At 36.2% G+C, this 22,173-nt stretch overlaps 1 protein-coding gene and 1 long non-coding RNA gene across 2 annotated transcripts in view; one reads left to right on the forward strand and one right to left on the reverse strand.

The window, feature by feature from the left end:
* Positions 1-22,173, reverse strand: part of LOC149535041 (uncharacterized) — a 122,677-nt gene that overhangs the window by 82,562 nt on the left and 17,942 nt on the right. The gene's annotated exons all lie outside the window — the stretch shown is intronic.
* The window catches only part of LHCA5 (photosystem I light harvesting complex protein 5), a 123,060-nt gene that overhangs the window by 82,322 nt on the left and 18,565 nt on the right, over positions 1-22,173 (forward strand). The window contains exon 2 of the mRNA XM_089805038.1: positions 2,417-2,549. Within this exon, the coding sequence (XP_089661164.1) occupies positions 2,417-2,549 (133 nt within the window). The remainder of the gene's footprint in view (positions 1-2,416; positions 2,550-22,173) is intronic.

Below are 22,173 nucleotides of genomic sequence, written 5' to 3' on the forward strand. Positions count from 1 at the left end.
CGGATTTTAGAGCCATTTTCCTATACGAATTTTTTAAGGAAAGCAGCGTACGGAAATTGCAGTTGGGAATGCGAGGTGATTGTATGGATTTTTCAAGCATATCTTGTGTACAGATTTGGATTGCAAGATCACAGATTCTGAAGATTGGGGTGCGGTTTTTGGATGACTTAATGCGGATTGTGTGAAACATTTACCCTTGCCGCCATACGCATTTGATAGTTCCTGTACGGATTGTAGGAACATTACCAGGGGTTTGCAATTTATCCTACACGTTTTTTCTCCGGCGTACAGATTTGGGAAGGCTTGTAGCTTGCAATTTCTATACAAATTTCTCAGGCAAAACTTGGTGTACGGATTTCATGGTTTGGGGCATACGGCTTCTACATGTTATTGCATAAGGAATTGGCGTACAAAGTTAAAGATGTAATGTAACAGAGGGTGGCAGGAAGTTTTCCAAAAAAAAAAACGTCAACAAATCAAGAATGCTCAAAATGAGTAACAGATGATGCCACAGGGTAGAGGAAGAACCAATGATTGCCAGAAAGAGTGTAGAATCGGTAGAAAATGACAGAAATGGTGTGTTCCATGCAGTTTTGTGTGGGTTTCAGAGTGCTAATTTGGTCTTGGCAGTGAGGGGCGTTGCCCCTCGACCCCGTCGGGGACCCCCAGTCGTTGCAGATATCAGTTGTGGGAGTCTGACCAGTTGAGAAGACTTGGAGCTGCTGTAGGCATGGAGTGTCTGTGTACTAGAGGCACTGAGAGTAGGTGTTGGCCGTGAGGCTGTCTTGGTGGATGCGTAGAGAGCTCGGGAGGAGTTGATCATCCAGTTGGAGGCAGTGCAGCGACACTTGGCTCAGGGTACCGAGGAGTTGGAAGCAAAGAAAGCAGCACAGGTGGCTATCAAGGTCAGCTTGAGGAGTCAGTATTGTGTTAGCAAAGGCTATAGATGCAACGAGATGAATGTGAAAGTGATGTGGCAGATCAATATTGTTGTATTAGTTGTTTGAGTTTTGTTCTGTAGTCGTCAGGAGATGACTTTTCTTTTTGGGGGGGATGATGTCGTCGATAGAAATTGTGTATCAGCCGACGGGTCCCTTCGGAAAGGTTCTTGTTATGTAGCCGACGGGTTCCTTTGGAAAGATTTTTGTTATGTAGCGACATGTTGTATGTGGCCGACGGACTCCTTCGGGAATGTTCTTCGGAAAGTTTTTATAACCCCTTCGAGAAGCATTGTATTCATCAGATCTTATCATTCAAGCATAATGTAATGTTTTGGCATATGCGAATAATAATAAGAAGAGTTCTGCTGTTCGTGTTTGTGTTCATTATCTGTGTGCAATTCTTAATTAACCTATGCGGTAAACAGTCATGAAAAGAAGACATCAGGCTCAGTGAGAAAATGAGGTAGAGTGGTCTTTCACACCGGTAGCTTCACCATGAAAGAAAGGAGATGTGAGGAGTCCTCTAATGCATTTTTTGCATGAGTTTTTTTAACAAAAAATGAGCTTAGAAGAGTTCATTCGCAAGGTTCAGACTTGCATCACGAAGAGTTAATTTCATGTCGATAAAGGAAAATTACATTGTTTGGAACAAAGGAAAGCTGTTAATTCATTCAGGCATAATTATCACTCTAAAATTGGTCTTAGTACTTGCATTGAAAGGATAAAAGCAAAGACGAAAAACATTTATGTTTGAGCAGGCAAGTATGGGAGAACCCCCAGTTGTCAACAAGCTAACAAATTTGTAGGTAAACTGTGAAAAGATGAACACCACCTGCCTAAGAAAAACAAGGGAACATGTGTCAAACATTGAATCTCTGATTCAAAACCTGATGAAAATACGTGTTAAGAGTGATAGAAACTTTCATATAATGATTCATTTTATTCTGATTGGGTAGTCTAAAGTTATAATTGCTGCATGGCTCCCTATTTTGACTAGCTTGTTGATTGTGACTTTCAAATAGGTTTTGTTGCTACTTGTTTAAGTTTTTACCAGAACTTGGTAATGATCCTCTCAAATCACCCTTTTTCCATGATGAGATAGTTAAGTTTAGTTATCAATATATTCTTCAATTTACAATTTAGTGCAATAACCTCATTTGAAATTCTATAAGTTAAACAATACAGCACATGATTTTATCTAATTATAACATAATTAATGGATTGCCTAAAGCATAAGTGATTTCCCATAAATCTTTTAAATTGCTAGATAGTTAATAATTTATCCCATTTGATGACATTACCTAGGATAGAATCAATGTTCTTAAGTCTAGAATGTGTTGTGACTTGTCATTTGTATATCTTTTCCTCTCAATTGTAATAGTTCACAAAAAATAAATTTTCCTTGTAAAAGTTATGTTATAGAACATCTTTGTACACTTCATGTTCTTTGCACAATTGACAAGCCATGACTACAGTCTTGCAGGTGATTTTGGTTTTGATCCCTTAGAGCTTGGAAAAGACCCAAAAAACCTAAGATGGTATGTACAGGCAGAACTTATTCATGCCCGCTTTGCAATGGCTGGTGTAGCAGGCATTCTTTTTACTGATGTAAGTAGAATCTTAAATATTATTGCTTACATGTTTTAATTTATTTTCTCATGACAATCATCAGACATGATGAGCTCAAGTGTGTAAACTCTTAAGAGCTTTCATAAGGGAGCTCTAGGTTCGAATTCAAAGAGGGATAATTAAGTGTTAGAAATTTGGTGAAATATGGGCATAGTCATCTTGCTGAGTGCAATTTACCCCAACAGATGTTACTGGGTGCAATTAATAGGCAAATTTGACCAAAGAGACACCCATACTGTTTATTACTGGCATCTAAGCAGGAGATTAACCCATAAGAGATATTTACCAATCAAATTTAAAAAAATAAAATTTAATACTTCTAAATCCCAAAAATCACTGTAAAAACGCATGTTTCACTTTTCAGCAACCTTTCCTAAAATATAACGTTTTTGTATCGTTCGATATATTCTAGTTTGGATTAGTTGTCTTTTGCTTTCCATGTTTTGCAGAGATCAATTATCAATAATTTGATTTGTGAAGTAGTTTCTCAACCTAGTGTGAAGTTGTTTTTTACATTATGGGAGTGGACTGGAAAATTAAAGACAACTGTACTTGTTATAATTTCATTCAAAAAATTAATTATCTACTTCATGTACAGTCGCTTCATCATATTCACTTATTGTTTTGGTTTTGTTTGATCTTTGATCCTTCAGGATAGTTTCCCTGTGTTAGGTTCGTTTGAAATAAATAAAAGAGCACAAAGCCTTAGTCTAATCAACATTAGAGACAAAATGGGCAGATTTCAAGTGTGGTGACAATTTGGCCTTTGAAAAGTGTCTGATGTGGTGAGTTGTCAGAGTTTTGTATTTCTAGATGATTTCTTGAATACATAATGGCATCATAGAAGCATAGGACCTCAGGGTATAGGCAGATTGAGTAAGTGATTACTAGCATGGAATAACCTGTTAGAAAAGGCAATTTGACATACAAACATCTAATGGAGATTCCACCTTAAACAGTCTAGTTTTCCACTCCCATAGACTGATCCTTAGAAAGCAATGGAGGTTCCCAACCATAGAGGATACTTAAAATGAGAAAAATAAGTAAAAGGGGATATGCCATATCTATAAATATACAAAAAATATTTTGGGTTAAATTTGGTGACTTCTACAATGTCCGTAAGTACTTCATTTGTAGCAGAGAAATGTTGTGAGGGAATTGGAAAGAACTCCACTGCAGCTATGGAGGATTGGCTGCAAGTAGAGCAATGCTTGTGAATGAACATGTCTGTTTGGACGAGTAAAAATGAGAAGAAACTGTCCCAATAATAGACCAATGTCCACTGAGGATTGGCTCTAGAAAGAATGATGATAAAGTAGAACTGCTTGTTCAAATGTCAAATCAAGTGAATAAATCATTACGCATGCATTGCTTCTTTCTTGAAAAGGCTATCTTAATCAGGACCATTTATCTCCCCTTATGTTCTTCCCCTTTTCTTTTCACTTTCTTGATGTTGTTGATGTATTTAAGATTGTGAAACCAGTGTTGCAAAAGTAGCTAAAATCTCTGTTGACACGTGAGTAGTTCAGAGTCAAAATACATAGGCAGGTTACTCACCTGAAAACTCATGACAGTTTTTGTCCTATAAAACTTACGAGTTTTGTATTAAAATGAAAGAGGCCATCTAGGATTCTATCTTTGAAATCGGAAGTCTTTGTTTCTCTCACAAATCTTTGGCCAGCTCCTTATGATATAATTTTTGGTTTTCCATTTTTCTCATTTTTTTAGCATTTGAATGTTTTTTCAATTTTATTTTGATTTATTAAATGATGATGAAAAATAAGAGATAACTTCTACTAATACTGAATCTCAGAAACAAATAACTGTGATTGAAATTACTATTCTGAAAGAAAAGTATCTATTTCTGTCAAGGCAATGTAACATACAAAATCGTACCAGGAAAACTTGGATAAATACTGAAAGGTCTGAAGTCACACAATTCAAAATTCTCACTTATTTGCAGAAACTAGCTATTGCTATAATCTTCACAACATTACAAGAAAATTCATAGCAGGCTGAGAACTGTAGTTTTTGATTTAAAAATAATGTGTGCCATACTGGTAACTCCTGGTAATGCTTCCCACACACCCTACGGGTGACTTCTAGGACTGACAATTGATGAGATGAATTACCAGACTAAATTGGACCTGGGAGTCATTGCTCTCCTAAATGCATTTGGTTCAAAAAAGCATAAGTATGAGTTGAGGGCTCCATTTGTAAGTGAGTTCTAGTTTTATGCAGATGCAACTTTTGGAGTGATCTTTCTCGAGGCCTTCATAGTAAATATTTGCAGATTGCTTTGTAACTCAGTTTTATGAGGGTGTTACTATATCAACATTGAAACTTGAATAAAGAACAGTTTAAAGGCCATTATTGGGTTCAGTTTGCTGTAAGTTACTGATTTGATGTCATTTTGTGATTCAGCTTGAATATGAATGTTTTAGTTTTTAGCATCTGCAAGTGAATATTTGATACTCATATAGGTTGTGAGTTGTGGGTTTTATTTTATTTCAGATTATTAATCACGAAGGTTATCATTCATGTGAACATTTAATTGAGGTCAATCCTTCTTATAAAGTGCTTATGTGTGAGTATTCTGATATCAATACTGTGCCAATATTGAACTTCTTTTAGGATGGCTTCATTGTGTCAAGTCAGTATCCTTCTCATCTTCAGGTTCGGTGCATCAGCCTAAGTTTTATTTAAGTTTTCTTATTTCAGTATTCAAAGCTCATGCAAGAAATGCTTCTTATCCCTTTTTCCAGCCAAGTATTTTACAATTGTGCATTAGTTTTGAGGTGAAGTATCTTGTAGGCACCAGCCTAGAATCCAAAGATTCACTCCAATTTTGGGAAACCCACTACCTAGGAGTGTTTTCATGTTTCTCGAAGTGATTAAGTTTTGAACTTTGTCAAGGCACGACACCTAGAGAAGAAAAACTCGTTTTGATTAGCAATAAGATGATTAATTCCTGACAAAAATCTTCCCAAACAATGTTCAAAAGATGTGAAACTTGGACCAGTTCAAGGGATAATGAATTGTCTTTGTGACACCATTCTGAACACTGAAACTTTGAGGGAAAGCCTACCAATTCATGATAAAAATTGTTTAGGGTTGCCTCACTTTTGTGATGTCAAAAGTAAGGACAACAGAGAAGATAATTGACAATTCTCTTTTTAAGTTGGATAATGGAACAACTATAGGTTCTAGTATTGAACTGGGTGAATAGCAAGGTGTGAGATCTAGGAGAAGATTCAAAATCTAAATTGGAGTATGCTTTCCAGCCTATTGTTGATCTATGTTCACATTATGAAATAATTGGTTAACTTCAGGCTAGACTACCAAAATCAAATGATACTCGGAGTTATGTTGAACAATTTCCTAGGTATGTCAGTGACCATTTTCAGTTGGGTATCAGTCCTTGGGATTCTCAACAAGAAATAAAGGAGATTATTAAGAGTCATAGGAGTGAGCTTTGGAGTTACAGTGATTAAAATTTCAAAATTAATAGTGCTGATATATTTTGTACTAGCCATATTATGATTCCAATTATTCATTTACAAATGTAGTGGAGAGATATTTAAGCAACAATGGGAGCATTGAAAGTAGGGCCACTCTTGGGTGTGTTTCTTAGCAAAGATTGGACCAGATTTTCGGTTTTGAGCTTGCTGATTGGTTGCAGGTCAGTCACTTTACATCATGGTTGGCTCTCATTCAGGGAAGTTAGTACATTATTCTTTACATTGATTTGTTTCTGGATTCGATTGTGTTAAGATTTTTACCATCAATGTTTCGAATCACACCATCAGGATGACAGAGAGCAAGAGATGCAAAACCAAAGTGAAGGAAGTGAAAGTTATCAATTGGATACTACTTGGAGGTATTGTTGGAATATTAGGAAAGATAGGATGCTGAGAGGTGGGGGTGAGGGGGGCGGGTGAATCAATATCCTCTGATTTTTTCCACTTAAACATAACTTAATGTTCTCCTTGCTTTACCACATTACTTGTTAATGAAAGTAACATAACTAATTCAATATTCATCAAATAGAAACTCATAAACACATAACACAACCATTTGGTTTTGCAGAAACCCTTGGTCAGAGGGAAAACTGTGGTGGGGATGGTACCTACAAATCCATCATTACTGTAGTAAGAGGATGCCTAGTTAGAGCTACAATATTTTGTCACTTTTGGTGACTTACTCTATTAGGAGTATGCAATTAGATCTGCTAGGATCTACCTTTCTTAAAGATTTTTCAACACTTTTTAAGTGTGTACTCGGTTAAGAGATTTACATAAAGGACTATTAGGTCGTCCACCTTTTACAAGGATTTAGAAACTACTACAATGATGAGAAATTAGCAGCAAATGGTCTCTTAAATAGCAGCTTACTTTGGTTGATTAGATCCTTCTTTTACTCACTAATGTCACCTTCGGTGATTGATCTCTCATTCCTTTACAATATTGTCTTTATCTCTGATCTCTGACTTCTGAAATCCTCTTTACTTTTCTCTGACCTATTATATTCTTTCTCGTTTCAATACTTTTCTCAGCAGCAACATAAACAACAACCTTAAATTCTAGGTGCAAATGAGAATTATTGAGATTGTGGAAGGAGATTTGGTTCAGGAGAAAGTTGTCATGGGTGGGGATCTAAATAGGTTGGAGCCCACAAAAGTGGAGGACTTCTCAAAGAGGCAGGCCACTTGGATTTTTCTTAAGGATGGAGGGTTTGTCCCCTACATGTAGGCCATGGTGGGGTATGATAAAAATTGTTCGCAATAGTTTGTCGCTACCTAGAAGGATAGACGGGTGACCATCAATGACATCTCTTTTTAGGTGAACGAATAATCTATTGCTATGGGGACAGGTTTAGAGATGAAGGGAAGGAAATGGCAAAAAATCACGAAGGTGGCGGACGAGGTGAGCATGTCCAGTTTCTTCAGAGAGCATGAGGTGCTTGATCGGTACCAAGGAGGATTTAGGGGAGACAAACTTCCGGAGCCCTAGGATGATGTCTGTTTGATGATAATGAAGTATTTGACACTGGAGGGTAGGCACGATGTGTATTACTTTTATCATTTCCCCCTACTTAACCATTTTCTCAATAGGGAATTTGTTAGTATTCCTTTCTTCCTGTTGCATGCCCTAGGGGACATTGCCATTTGATGTTAGAGAAAAGGAAAAAAGGAGCAAATTTCACCATTCTCCACCAAGGGCTCATGTTCTGCCTCTTCCAATTTCACCTGGCCCTATGCCCTCGTGTGATTTCCATCGATAACATCCTCCTTTTTGGGCTCCCTTGCATTTGGAATTTACTAGTGGTAGCCAAGGCCCCACTCCTCAGCCCTAGCCCAACCAAGCCCCTACTAAGGGAAGGCAAAACAAAATTCCAAGCCTTGAGCCGGAGCCCAATAAAAGAAGTAATATGGACAAGAAGATGGAGGTTGAAATTGGTGACTTTGATGAGGAAATTTGTGGGGGTAGAAGAAGTTTGGGAAGAATTGCTAAGAGCTGGGGTTGGTACAAACAAATGGCCAATCGCTCTCAAGAAGAGGAGGATGATACCAACTTTGAGGAGAGTGATTGGAATTCGGGGGACGATATGGATAAGGGGAAAGAGGAGATAGAAAAAGATGTCGAGAAATGGGATGATATCCTTGATGGTACCTGGGACTTTGAGGCAGACAATACTACAAGGACCCCTCCCTCGACCCCGTGCATGTCTTTGCCACCATCACCTTGCCTTTTGTTGTCAACCGGGAGCACCCCAGTATCACTAATACCTCCCCCGACACTATTTCCTCCCCGGTTGGTAAAGAGGGCCAGCCGGCCAGGAGAGCCTGAAGGGCCATGCTAATATTTCTGATGTTGAGGTTAAGCAAAACCCCTCGGTGAATTGTAGCAGGACCCTAAAGCTGGAAACCAAGGAGAATGAACTTGTTACCCACAAGGAACACAAGGAGTTGATGAACAAGTGCATGGCAGTGGAAGAGGGATTCAACCTTTTCTCCAAGTTCACCCTCAAAGTGATGCATGCAACGGCTACCACTCTTCAGTTGTTGGCTAATAATTCGGAGGAGGAGAACCTTGGTAAGGACACAAAGCTCCTTTACAGCTTCCTTGCCGACGACTGGGCCAAGGTTCTCATGGCTGGGAAGGGAAAGAAAAAGGAGGCTAGTTAATGACTTTCTGGTTTTTGTTATTTTTTTGGTACTCTTTTGGTATCGCCCCATCTGTTGTTGATGGTTTTGTTTTTTATGTTTAACTTGTTTATGGGTTGTAGGTGGTACAATGCGATGACCACCTACATGCAATTTGTTAACTTAAACTTTGCTAGTTTTAATAGCAAGAATACTATTAACTCTATATTCTGGTATATTGTTTATGATGTTTTTGATATGATCCGTTAGGGGGACTGTGCAGTTTTGTGCTGATTGCCAGTTGGTTCTGTGTTGGTTTTGATGATTGTTCCATCTCTGTTGTAAAGGGCCAGCCCCTTAGTTTTTGGCTGCTTTTTTATCAAAAACAACCTTAAAAATGTTCTTAATAGGTCCTTTTATAGTTTTATTTTGCCTTTTCGATTTGTGACCTAATTAGGGTTTAGGAACTTTCCAAAATACTTCTCTTATTCGAAATCAATGACCTAGAACTATCCAACATTTCATTCCTTTTCCATTCTTTATTTTTATTGGTGTTCACTACCTTGAAATCATTAAATAATCAGTTCACATTCTTCAAGAAATCTTTGCAAATCTTTGCTATAAACTATGTAAACCGTCTTTCCATTCGGTATGATTATGTCTCATAAGATGTTGTGCCAAATCAAACTTTGATGTAGCTTCTGTGTCACTCCGCAAATACTATGTTCTTGATGTTGTCACTCAATGAATACTCTACGCGGTTAAAAATGTGTAGCTCCGTAGTCTCTTTTCTCGGTATACTTTGTCTAGCTCAGTAAAGTCTTTTGACTCGGTTATGTCTCCTGCTCGGTAAGTACTGAGCTTGGGTATAACTGTTAAACCCAGTCATTTCCTCCTTCATTGCTTGGTTAGTATAGTAGCTCAATTGCTATGCTCTTTGTCACTTGGCTTGTTGACACTAATTGACAATATGATAACATATGAGAATAACATTCTCCCCGTTTGACATTAGTGGCAAAAACATTATATCTAGAATAAATACAACTCTGCCTATACATATACTTCCTCGACAGACATTACTTTTCAAAATCTTTTTCAAATTTCTTTTGTTTATATTATATCAACTCCTTATAACTCAATAAATATAAACAAACATATAGACAAAAACATGTTATCCTGCTCTTCTGGCACTGATGTCAAAATATCTTAAAATATGAAAAATACTTACTTTGGATGTAATCCAAAGTGATCAAGAAATTCCTTGTGATTGGTCAACATGATTGTCATGGTGTTGTTCAAATTTGTTCGGATTAGCTCAAGTGTTTTCTTGTCAATTAGTAACTTCACTGCTAACTCAGTCATGTGTTTTGCAATAGAAAGACTTGGGACAGCTATGAGCTCTTTAGCAATCTTGAGATGTTCTTGCATAAGCTCTAGATGAGGTAATAATAATGCTTGAATTTCATTGATCTCAGCCTGTAGATTGCTCTCTTCTTGTAATATGTCTCGTTGAAGTCCTGTGAGGTATTTCACTTGGGAATAATGTGTTGAAGTGGTGCTTGGCTCTGCTTTGAGTGCATCAAAACTGGCCTTCATATCCTCATTGATCTTTTGCAGTTTATCCTTGACTTCATTGGTAAGAGAGGGAGTATCACAATGAAACAATAATAAAACATTTTGTACAATCTCTTCCAAATCAGTAACATTAGTGGTTAATGCCATTTGTTGAATAGCAATGTTAGTAGAAACTTTCTCCAATACCTTATTCTCAAATTTCTTCTCATTTCTTTGCAGCAATATGGGTTGAGTATCTATATTTGGATTGTTAAGCTTATCAACTATTTGTAGAAGTTAATCCAATATAGGTGCCTTTTCATTTAGAGCAATATTTGGCACAACTTCTAGTAGCATATCTTTTAGATCATGAAGCACTTGTCTCTATTTGTGCTCTTTCCTCAATCTTGCTTGCTCTTTCTTCCTTTCATAAAGCTCGGTATATATTGCCATTTGCTTGTCATCCAACATGTTTGGATCCCAGTTAGGTATGACAATCTCCTCCTCCAATGTCATAGACCTAAATGCTTGAGTTTCCTTCTTTTTCATCTTCTTCCCTTTTAGGTCAATATGATTGGTGCTCGATGAGACATGTAATGGCACGAGAGCTATAGTCTCTTTATTTGTTTGTTTTGGATCCTCATCCTTCTCCTCATTCTGTTCATCTTGTGCAATAGTGGGAACTATAGCAATGTAATTGTGGCAAGTGAGGCTTTTCCTCAAATTGACTCGGTGTAACATTATCCTGTTTTTCCATTTTGTTCTGATCTTCTAACGGTTGTGTAGAGAACAGATATAACATCGGATTATATACAATATCCTGTGTGTAGGCAGATAGTCTGGCTTACAATTGTAGAAACTTGGTATCCATGCCCAATAATTCCCTCGCTTGGAGGTCCATGGGCTGGTGTTGTATCGCCTATAGTAGAAGTATCTGCTTTGTGCTAGGTGGAGTTTCCTCTAGTTTGAGCATATTCGACATCAATATTTGTGTCCTTTTTTTTTTGTTGGTAGTATCAGTTGTATCTCCCCTTGTTCTTTTTGTGCGTCTTGACCCTGTTGCTCGGTGTTTACATCCTTCTGGTCTTCCCTGGTTAACATTGGAGTAGTATCGGCATGTGTAAACAATGACCCAATAGATATGTCATCTTTATTCTATGGGTTCTCCTCTAGCTCAAAAATCGGCTATGGTTTGATTTTCTCAATGACAGGTGCATAACCCAATATATGTGCTAATGTAGGCTCGGTAGGCACAGGACCTTCATCTTTTTGCTTGGTTTATGCACCAAATCTACCCATTCTTGTAATGTAATATTAACATATTCTTCTTCTTTGTTGTCAAGTTCCACTTTCTGCTCGAGCTCGATATTATCTACTGAATTACTTCTTGTAGATCCTTGATGTTGTACACTTGTTTCCAAATAATTTCAGAATCCTCATCAACTAATTTCAAATTAGTAGACAAAACATAAATGGCTCTTTTCTTTTGAGCAAATCTATTCTTATAATGTTCCAATGCTTCATTTATGTTCTCAAGACCAAAATTTGGCTTAAAAGCAGCCAAAGTTCTTCCTTGCATTTCCTTTTCAATCCTTTAAGGCATATTTCTACCGACTGTCAATTCTTTGATATAAGTCATCAGGGATTTGAATGCAAATTTCTAGCAATGTATAATTTGTCCTTGTCATCATGACAATTACAACATCTTTAACCTTTTTCTTGTCCTCTTCACTCATGGATTATACTTGTAGTATTTGAATCTAGAGAAATGTGTACCATTATTGATGCTTTTAGTTATTTCATCAATGGTCTTGGGTCTTTTAGGCACAAAGACTCTTAAATATCCTTGCTCATCTGAGTTTGTCTTCTCACTGTCCTCATCTTGATCATCATATTTAAAAATCAAATTTCTTCTCCTTTGAGTGGGTCTCTTTTCAGGTTTTCTTGAAGACTCAGGTGCCTCTTTCCTCTTTTGATAAGTCTTTATTTGTGGTTGTGAGGGTTTGGTAATCTTTATTGTACCCTTTCTCAATGGGGGTGTAATAGTTTGTGCTACACGGGTCCTTGACCTTGTGTTCTTTGGGCTTATTGGTGTTCCAAAGGTCTCTTCTTACCTTTCTTGTTTTGTGGCTCGACAACAACAATAGCTTTTCCTTTATTCTCTTCATCATTAATATCTTCACCTTTTCCTTTGATGATCGTTAAAGGCTGATTATGATCTCCTGTACCGAGTTTGCTCTCCAAATTGTCAATCCTTTTCTTAGTTTTCTTGAATATCTTAGGTGCAACAATAGCCATTTTAATCTTTTCCTTAGCCTCTTCATAGGTTCCAAATGGTTGTGCATTCTTATTAACCGGCTCATTCAATAGAGCTTCAATAGATTTAGTGGCCTGATCTATATTGATCTCATAGTCCATAGGTGCTAACCATGCAACCCTAGGAACAACTTCTTTCATTAGTGTGTTGTCAATATCAACCAGAAAGCATATATCATCATGATATTTTTCCACCAGCTCTGGGGGAATCCTGACCCTTTGATGCATCCTATCTTTGAAATTCTCAAAATACTCGGTCATCACAGTATCAAAGTTATCTCCTAATGTTCGGATATACTCATTGATTTGATGAATGATAGGAGTGTCTATTCTCTAGTTTACTTGACCAATATAGGGAAAATAATTTTGTAAATAAAAGAAAATGCATACCAGTAGTGAACCAAATTTGCAAGTATTAGACCTTGCAACCCGAATAGTCCTCATGTTTTTTGCTAGTTGCCTCAACTATAACTCGACAATGTCATACTTATGACCCTTCACAATTTTACAACCTAAATCAATTGCGATGCAGGGAAAGTTTTTGGGTCTGCTCAACAAAAATATCTTGTGTGCAATAACATAAGCACCAAATTTTATTTCTGAATCTGTAATTGTGCTCACTTTCAAACCTCAGTTGTCCGATTGTGCCTTGGTATTTTCCTCAATTTCTGTTCTTGGTGCAATTCAAAATGTCTTCACTTTGTCTGTAATTGGGTATCTAGTCACCATATGTATTACATCCCTTGTGATTTTGATCGGCTCATCTAACCACATCTTCATGTCATGAACACGGCTCAAAACAACATGAATCCAATCAATTTTGAATTCCTTAGAGAAATGTAGTGCATGTGTGAGACCCTTGGTCTCCAAATGTTTGTGCTCATCCTTTAGTTTCCCATCCACACACAGTTCATTATACGCTTCTCGGAGCTCGAAATCGCCAATTTCACCAATTTTGCAATGGTAGAATGAATGAATATCACTTACCAACAAAACCCTAGGTGGTGCAGAAGATAATGCACCCATCTTATCAATTTTCGCAACACCTTCTAGGTATAATTTGTATATTGGTTCTCCGCATGCCTCATTTTGAATTAGCTTCACTAAATTTGTCTTTGAATTCATTTTTGCAGTTGCAAAGCTTGAAGCCATTTTTGCAATTTACGGTTTTGACAAATAAAGCTTTTCACATCTTACTCAGTTCACAATAGATTCCTCTTAGTACTATGACTCTCAAACAAATTCTCATGCACAAGCTTCTAAATTCTTCAACTCACACAAATTGCACAAGTTTTCTCTATGCTCTTGAAATGCAAGGTAAAACAATAAACATTGAAAACCCCAATATATACGATAAAGTTACCTTTAACTGCGCATTGGGACACATTAAATGCATCGTACTCCATGTTCTGCCGTCTTTAATGAACTCGATTACCACTGACTACTTGGTCATATCCCATTTCCATTCCTTACTCTATTAAAGTAGTAGGGTTGTCTCAAACTCAGGTAAAACATCATCATGCCTTTCATCATTACTTGCTTAGTCAACCCTGTTAGCTCTTTGTTACCGATCAGCTCGGTGTGACTCACTAATAATGCTAAATTTTTAAACTTCAAGGATTGTCCTTGTGCATCATATAATATATAGATATGGATTTTCTTCCATTTCTTTCTAGGAATTGATGTAAGATATGTCATTAGTAGCATAGTTCCTTACCTCCTTCTAAGGTTTAGTTGGAAGTGGAGGCTTCACCTAATCCATTGGATGAGGTGTCACCATTAGGTGCATTTGATGTCGCATTCTCTTCTGACTTCTTCCTCCATGTCCTATTCATCTATTCATGAATTTCATCCACATTGAATTTTCCTTTACCTTTTGGATATTCCTCTTTAGGTGTTGACACTTGGTTTCTACAGTTCTTTGTTAAATGACCGACCTTGTGGCAATGATAACATGCCATTCCCGAGTTCCTCAAATTGCCAAATCTACCTCCAAAATGTAATTTCATGCAATTTGAAGCAATATGACCATACTTTCCACATGTAGTGCAAGAGTACCATGTATTGTAGTCCCAATTGATCGCATTACCTTTCTTTCTTAGTGTCCGGTTAGACTTCATCTGTGATCTACATTCTTGTAACTTATGTCCAAACTTGTTGCAAATATAGCAGTACCCATTGAATGCATACTTCTTAGCAAATTGACAGAACATAGATCTACATTCATATGCTTGATGTCTATACTTATTGTAATTATAATAATAACCATCAAAATTAGGAGTAACATTGATCTTACCAGTTTTGATCCTACAGACATTTGTTGTGTGTCCAAGCTTTCCACAATGATAGCATGTAGGCTTCTTTGGCTTTTGATTGGTGTACACATTCCTCTGTTCATCTTGCTTTCATGACTCTCCTTGCTAGATACTAGAATGCTTAGTATAGCCTAGTTTAGATGTATCTCTCGGTCTCCTCTATCCTTTAAGTTTTGATTAAGTAAAAGCAGGTTTTAAAGGACCTGAAACCTTTAACAAAGTATCAAGAAATTATAACAATAGGACATGAGAAGTCTAAAACGAAACATAGATAGTCTAACAACATAGTACGCGGATTAAAGGCCTCATAGAGATTAAATACAAACAATAAACAGGAGGCCAACCATAAACAAAGCTGAAAAAAACAGCAAAAGGACAGCAAAAAGCCAGCACTCGAACAACTATGTAGTCCGCAGTAGGTCAGCAGCTTGATCCGCTAGAATGTGCATGTTCTCTGTAGTAGCCTTCATTTCCCCCATCTTGTTCGCATCACTAACCTTCTTGGAATGAGCCCTTGTGCGCTTACTTGGTCCCTAGTTCTCAGTCACAGTAGGTGAATCGTGCCCTTTATCCTGCTCAACCTTTTTCATAAGACTGCTAACATTATCCGCCACTGCCTTTAAAATGTTATTGTTCTGATCAGCCATCTTCTTAATCATTTTTTCAAACTACCCATTCTGGCCTCTAGACTCTCCAGTCTCTTCTGAAAATCAGTATTAGCCTTCTCCAAGACCCTGTTTATCCAGTATCTTGACATTTTCTTCTAATCTTTTCATTCTCTCAATGATTTCCTTTTCAAATTTCAGTTCACTTTTCAGCTTTTCATTCTCAGTTCTTAACTCAACAATTTCTTGCATCTTTTTACCAATCTCATAATTAGCATTGAGAACCTGATTTACCATATCATAATGATTCTATGTCAACCTTGTGATATCTTCATCTTTTGCATCCAGTCTTGCAATGATTTTTCTCTTGTCTTCTTCCATCATTTGCTTGTCATCCTCAACCTTCCTCTTTTGCTCTATTACTTCACACATCCTAGCATATTGCAACTCTTGTTCTCTTTTCAGTGATTTAACCAGCTCAGTGAGGCTTTGATTCTTCTCTAGTAGATCAGTTATGGCAGCATCTGATTCATTATACATCTTTCCATCAAATAATTCTTTAATAACTTCTTCTTGATATGTTGTTTCATTTGTTTGCTAAGCTATTTCCTTCCTCCTTTTCAATGATTGTCTCAGTGCATCTTTCATCTCATTGATTTGACTCATGGTCATCCTAGTGTCTAATTTTCAATAGTCCTATCAAGCTTGTACCTTTCCATGACTTAGATCTTCTACTCTTAGGTGGTAAAACCTTCAACAAGAGAACTAAACTTTGATACCAATTGTTGGAATATTAGGAAGGGTAAGATGCTGGGGGGGGGGTGTGGTTGAATCAGTATCCTCAAAACTTTTAAACTTAAACATAGCTTAATGTTCTCCTTGCTTTCTTTGTCACTTGGTAATCATTAAACTTTTACCACATTACTTGTAAATGAAAGTTACATAACAAATTCAACATTCATGGACTAGAAACTCATAAACACATAAAACATAGCACATCACAATCATTTGACATCGTTGAAACCCTTGGACAGAGGGAAAATTATTGTGGGGATGGTACCCACAAATCCATCACTACTACAGTAAGAGGGTGCCTGGTTAGGGCTACAATGTTTTGTCACTTCTGGTGACTTACTCTATTAGGAATATACAATTAGATATGCTATGATCTACCTTTCTCAAAGATTTTAGAACACTCTTTAAGTGTGTACTTGGTTAAGAGATTTACATAAAAGATTGTTAGGTCCACCTTTTACAAGGAATTAGAAACTACTACAATGATGAGAAAGTAGCAGCAAATGATCTCTTAAATAACAACTTACTTTGGCTGATTAGATCCTTCTTCTGCTCATTGATATCACCTTCTATGATTGATCTGTCATTCCTTCACAATTTGGTCTTTATCTTTGATCTTTGACTTCTAATATCCTCTTTACTTTGCTTTGACCTCTGATATTCTTTCTCGCTTTAATACTTTTCTCAGCAGCAACAACAACATCAACAACCACCTTAAAACTGTTCTTAATAGGTCCTTCTATAGCTTTCTTTTGCCTTTTCAAGCTATAACCTAATTAGGGTTTACGAATTTTCCAAAATACTTCTCTTGTTCGAAATCAATGATCTAGAACCATCCAACATTTCATTCATTCTCCATTCTTTATTTTCATTGGTCTTCAATACCTTGAAATCATCAAATAATCAGTTCACATTCTTCAAGAAATTTTTTTAATTCTTTGCCTTGAACTATGTAAACCATTTTTCCACTCGATATGATCGTGTCTCATAAGATTTTGTGCCAAATCAAACTTTGATGTAGCTTATGTGTTACTCGACAAATACTATGTTCTTCATGTTGTCGCTCGGTGAATACTCTACTCGGTTACAATTGTGTAGCTCGGTATACTCTGTCTAGCTTGGTAAAGTCGTCTAACTCGGTTATGTCTTCTGTTTGGTAAGTACCGAGCTCAAGTATAACTGTTAAACTCATTCATTTCCTCCATCATCGCTCGGTTAGTACAGTAACTCGGTTACTATGCTCTTTGTCAGTTGGCTTTTTGACACTAATTGGCAATATGATAATATATGGGAATGACAGGTATTTTCCAACCACTTCCAAGTTAATTTTGAGTGTTGCAACACTTAACTTTCATGCTTATTCTTGGAGATTCCATTGGTGGAGTTGTTGTCCTTTGTGTAGATTGTGTAGAGCATTTGAATCAGATAACACTTTGCTGATTATAGTCATGAACAACAATAGTTATTGTTTATTTCTGTTGTCCTGCATTTTGTCACCACAAAATGCAAGTAACAGTACGAAACTTTTTCAAATTAGTTTCGCATTTCTCTGAGTTTATTTCATTATTTAATTGGTTAGTATTGATTAACCAATCGGTACCAATTGATACAATGAATTTTTTACTGAAAGCCTTCGTCAAGTCATTTTTGTTTTGCTTTCTGTCAAGCCTTTGCTTAATTTTTGAAGCTTTCACAGTACGTTCTTTTCTTTTGAGTTTGCGTTTGTTTGATTTTAGTCCTTTGGTGTTGCTCATGTCATGCCTTTCGTTTTTCCCTTTGATTTGGTCTAACCTAGAGGTCAATCGGAGTTGTCAGTCAAGAGATATGGTCATTTTAGTGCCTCAAAAGTGGACATTTTAGGTACAACAGCACGAATTAAAAAAAAATGATGTTATATTTTCATTTTGACATTCACTTTCTGAAAATATAACATTTTATTCACTTTTTGTTATGTTTTGAAGTTACTTTTCATTTAAATTTATAACTTAAAGTGACTATAGTGCACTTTATGTTATAATTTTAAGTTGAGTTACTTTTTAATTTTTCACTTAAAGTGACTATAGAACTATATAGTTACTTTTTAAATTTTTTATTTTTAAATCAAATACTTATATAAATGTCACTTTAATATAATGTTTATGTATTATATTGATTAATATGATGCATAAATATTATTTTTGACCCATATTGTTGACATTTTTATAAAAATAAGTGAAATGCATAACTTAAAAGTCTAAAAGTGGACATTTTATGTGCATATGCATGTATAAAACCATGAAAAGTGTAAAATTTTCATGCCATTACATCAAAAGCTTGTAAAAGTGGACCTTTTTGATGCAATGACATGAAAAGTTGAGTTTTCATGCTTATGCATGAAAAAGGTGAGATATGTTTATAAAATATGTAAGTGACTCCAAAAAGTGAGACTTTGGAGACTTGCACATTTTAAAATATGAAATGGGCTTCAAAAGTGAGATTATATCTCAAGACATATTTTAAAACATGCATTGGACTCAAAAAGGTCCTCTTTTGCCTTCCAACATGTTTTAAAATATGTAATGAACATAAAAATGTCCTATTATGTGAAGAAAACATGTTCTTGCTCCAAAAACCTCCTATTTTGATCATAACTTTTGATTTTCTCCATGGATTTGAATGAAATCAATTGCATTCATCATGTTTTGGAGAGGTGATCATTTTGCCCTCATCAAAAATCAAGTTATTGCACCCAAAAACGTGTTTGAAACTCCCAAGCTAGGGCACGTTGTTTGTATAAAACTCCATAAATCTTCAAAGTTTGATCACATTTTTGTATGGAATCAAATCATTTTGGGCCTATTTGCTGATTACATCACATAGTGATCACCATTTTTGTGTTTAAACATCAAATCGTTTTGTTTGGAAGATCACATTTTTTGCTTGGAGAAACACGTTTTTGCTTAAAATACCCGAAAAATTGGAGTTTTAATCCACTTTTATGTGTTTTGAAGCCACTTTTTTGCATTTTGATCCATGTATATCCATTTGGGAAAGTCGTTTTTGCATTCACAAGTCAAAAATGATTTTAAAACATGCATTTTTTTAGTCACGTTTTTGCAAAAACAACCCAGATTTTTGAAATTTAAAAGTCATTTTTGTTCAAAAAATTCAAAAAATGCATTTCCAGCCCATACCTGTGATCAAGAGGGAATTGTTTTTGAGTTTTAAATGCATGATATTGTCTTTAGAGACCATTTATTTGGCACTTTCATGTCAAATCCGACCATGGAATGTCCATTACATACAAGTGCGGAAAAAGTCAAAAGATTGTTTGAAAATCTGGATTTAAGGGAGAATTTGTTTTAAGTCTACAAAACTTGCTATTTTGGCTCATTCTCCTTCATTTTTGGCATTTAATCTTCATACAAGTGGACTCTTTCTTTCTTGCTATTTAATTTGTGCTAATCTTGCTATTTTCATGCATATTTTAGCTTGAAATTGCCCATTTGTTCATATACATGCCATGAAAAGTGCATTTTGCCTTTAAAAAGGATGAAAACTCTCATTTTCACACTTTTGGAATTTCCCCAAACTCCAAATTCGAATTTGCATATTGAAGTGCATTACATCTTGACATGTTTGAGTATTTTGCCAAAAGCATGTGTTTATTTTGTGTTTGTTTTTATGTTTTGCTTGTTTGCATTTCGGTTTTTTCTCCATTTGGAAGAAATTGCAAGTTCTTTCCCAAGAACTTGAGCACGTTTCACTTCACTCCACTTTCCATTTCCATGTCACAACACTTCATCTCTCACTCAATGAAATGTGATTACATGTTTTTCACTTCATTCGCCATCCGCACATGCATGTAATCTCATTTTTCGTTTCCATTTTCATCCATCTCATTTTTCACTTCCATTTGCAAGACACGATTACACAAAATGTCTTATGTGTAATTGCATCTAAAAGGTCCAATTTTGACTAAAAGTCATTTTTTGAAAAGTCAAAAAGATGTTATTTTCTCCTCTCCACATGCATTCACACCTCCATGAGAAAATACATGTTTCCATATCTTTCCATGCTTTTCATCTTAGCCTTCATTTGCATATGCATGTAAAGCGTATCTTTCACTCACACTTGCATCTCATTTCACCCTTCACCTTCCGTTACATGTTGCATTTACATGTAATCCATTTTCCGTGCAGTGACATCTTGAAAGCCCAAGTCACTTTTTGAAAATCGGCAATCTCCATTTACACGCATTCCCATGCACCAAGCACTTTACTTCAAAAAAGAAAAAAAGAAAAAAAAGAAAAGAAAAAGAGTTAAAGGTGCTGATGGAAAGTTGTTTCGAGTGTACATCTGAACATCGTCAAGAAGGTTTTCAAAGTATCAAAGACTCTAGTTTGTGCTGATCTACAAAGGAGAATTTACGACAACTTGAGCGAGAAAAGATGGATCACATCAAATTTTCACATGATAATGGACAATTCATTAAAGATAGCTAGAGGTTATCAAAAGACGCAACACTATGGTTATCAACGTGAATGCAGCAGTACAAGGTACAGGAACTCCCAATCCTGTTATCATCTAGGATTGCATCGTCAAGTACAGGGCCTTTCAGAATTGTTCTTTTCTCTTCTGTCTTCTTTCTTCTTCTTTCATGTTTGTAGTTGGAGAAGATGCATTACATGAAAAAGTGTAATTACATGTAATGCGAGTTACACGTATGTAAAACGATGTAATGCGAGTTGCACGTGCAGTTGCATGTAACCTTTTATTTTCTGTAGTTAGACTTGGTCAAAATTGGTTGAGTTGCTCCCACTTTTTCCTCCTCCTTTTTCTCAACTTCTTTGCCTATATAAAGGAGTGCCCCCTCATTGTAAAAATTATCTTTTGTTGTATGCAAGAAAGCTCTGCCACATTTGTGCAAGCATAACTTTGATTGTGTAGTATGAATTTGGGAGAAAAGTGAATAAAAGAAGCATTTGGATTCGAAGCTTTGACTGGAAGCAATTATGATAGAACAAATTAAAAGCTTTGACTATAATTTGTGCCTATTGTCTTGATTCATGTTATTATTGTGTGTTCAATAAAAGAGCATAGAGAGTTAAGAAACAATTGAAGCCCGAGCTTTGACCTAGAACAATTGTGAAAATCCATAGCTAGAAGCTTTATCTGTGGTTTATATTTTCATCTTAATTCGCAAAATAGTTAGATTGTTCTTACTTTTAGGAGTCTTTGTGCCCTAATTGTAAAACTTTTACCATATAGAAGTACGATCGGACTTAGAGCCAAACCGGTATGTTTTAGCTAGCCTTTGAGTTAGTGAAGATTTATTGGTATCACTGTTTCCAGCTCTTGATAGAAGTGTAGTTAGAGATTTACCTTGCCCATTATTCATTCTACGAGTAAGTGGATCCTTTCTTGAAAGTTAAAAAGAAAGGATATTAGTAACACCCTGTTTAAGATCTCTCGACTTCTTGCTTACCTTGAGTTGATCCAAGGAACGGTGAGAAGGGGGAGCCTTCCCTTTAAGGTAGGAGAGACTCTATCTCACACGCTGTGGCTGGTCATGCTATTTTGCGACTGAATTTTTACCCAAAACTGTCGGTTGCAAAATATCCACCCAACAATTTCATATTATCCATACTCGTGGAGTTGTAAAGTGCTTTGACAAATTTGAAGTTTTATCCTTGTTTTCTGCCTTGGTAATTTTGTCAAACACTTTCCTTGCAACCTGGGTTTGCTGATGTTTGCTTGTTTTGTTTTGGTTTTTGATGCCAATGATGTTTTGGTAAAGACAAATGATTGCAAAGTAACTGCTTGAAATGCTAATGATATGCAACTTCTTTTTATTTCTTTTTTCAATGCAAATACATGAAATTCTGATACGA

The sequence above is a fragment of the Cupressus sempervirens genome, chromosome 10 (assembly GCF_028749045.1).
Source record: "Cupressus sempervirens isolate cs-2001-9-10 chromosome 10, ASM2874904v1, whole genome shotgun sequence".
NCBI lineage: Eukaryota > Viridiplantae > Streptophyta > Pinopsida > Cupressales > Cupressaceae > Cupressus > Cupressus sempervirens.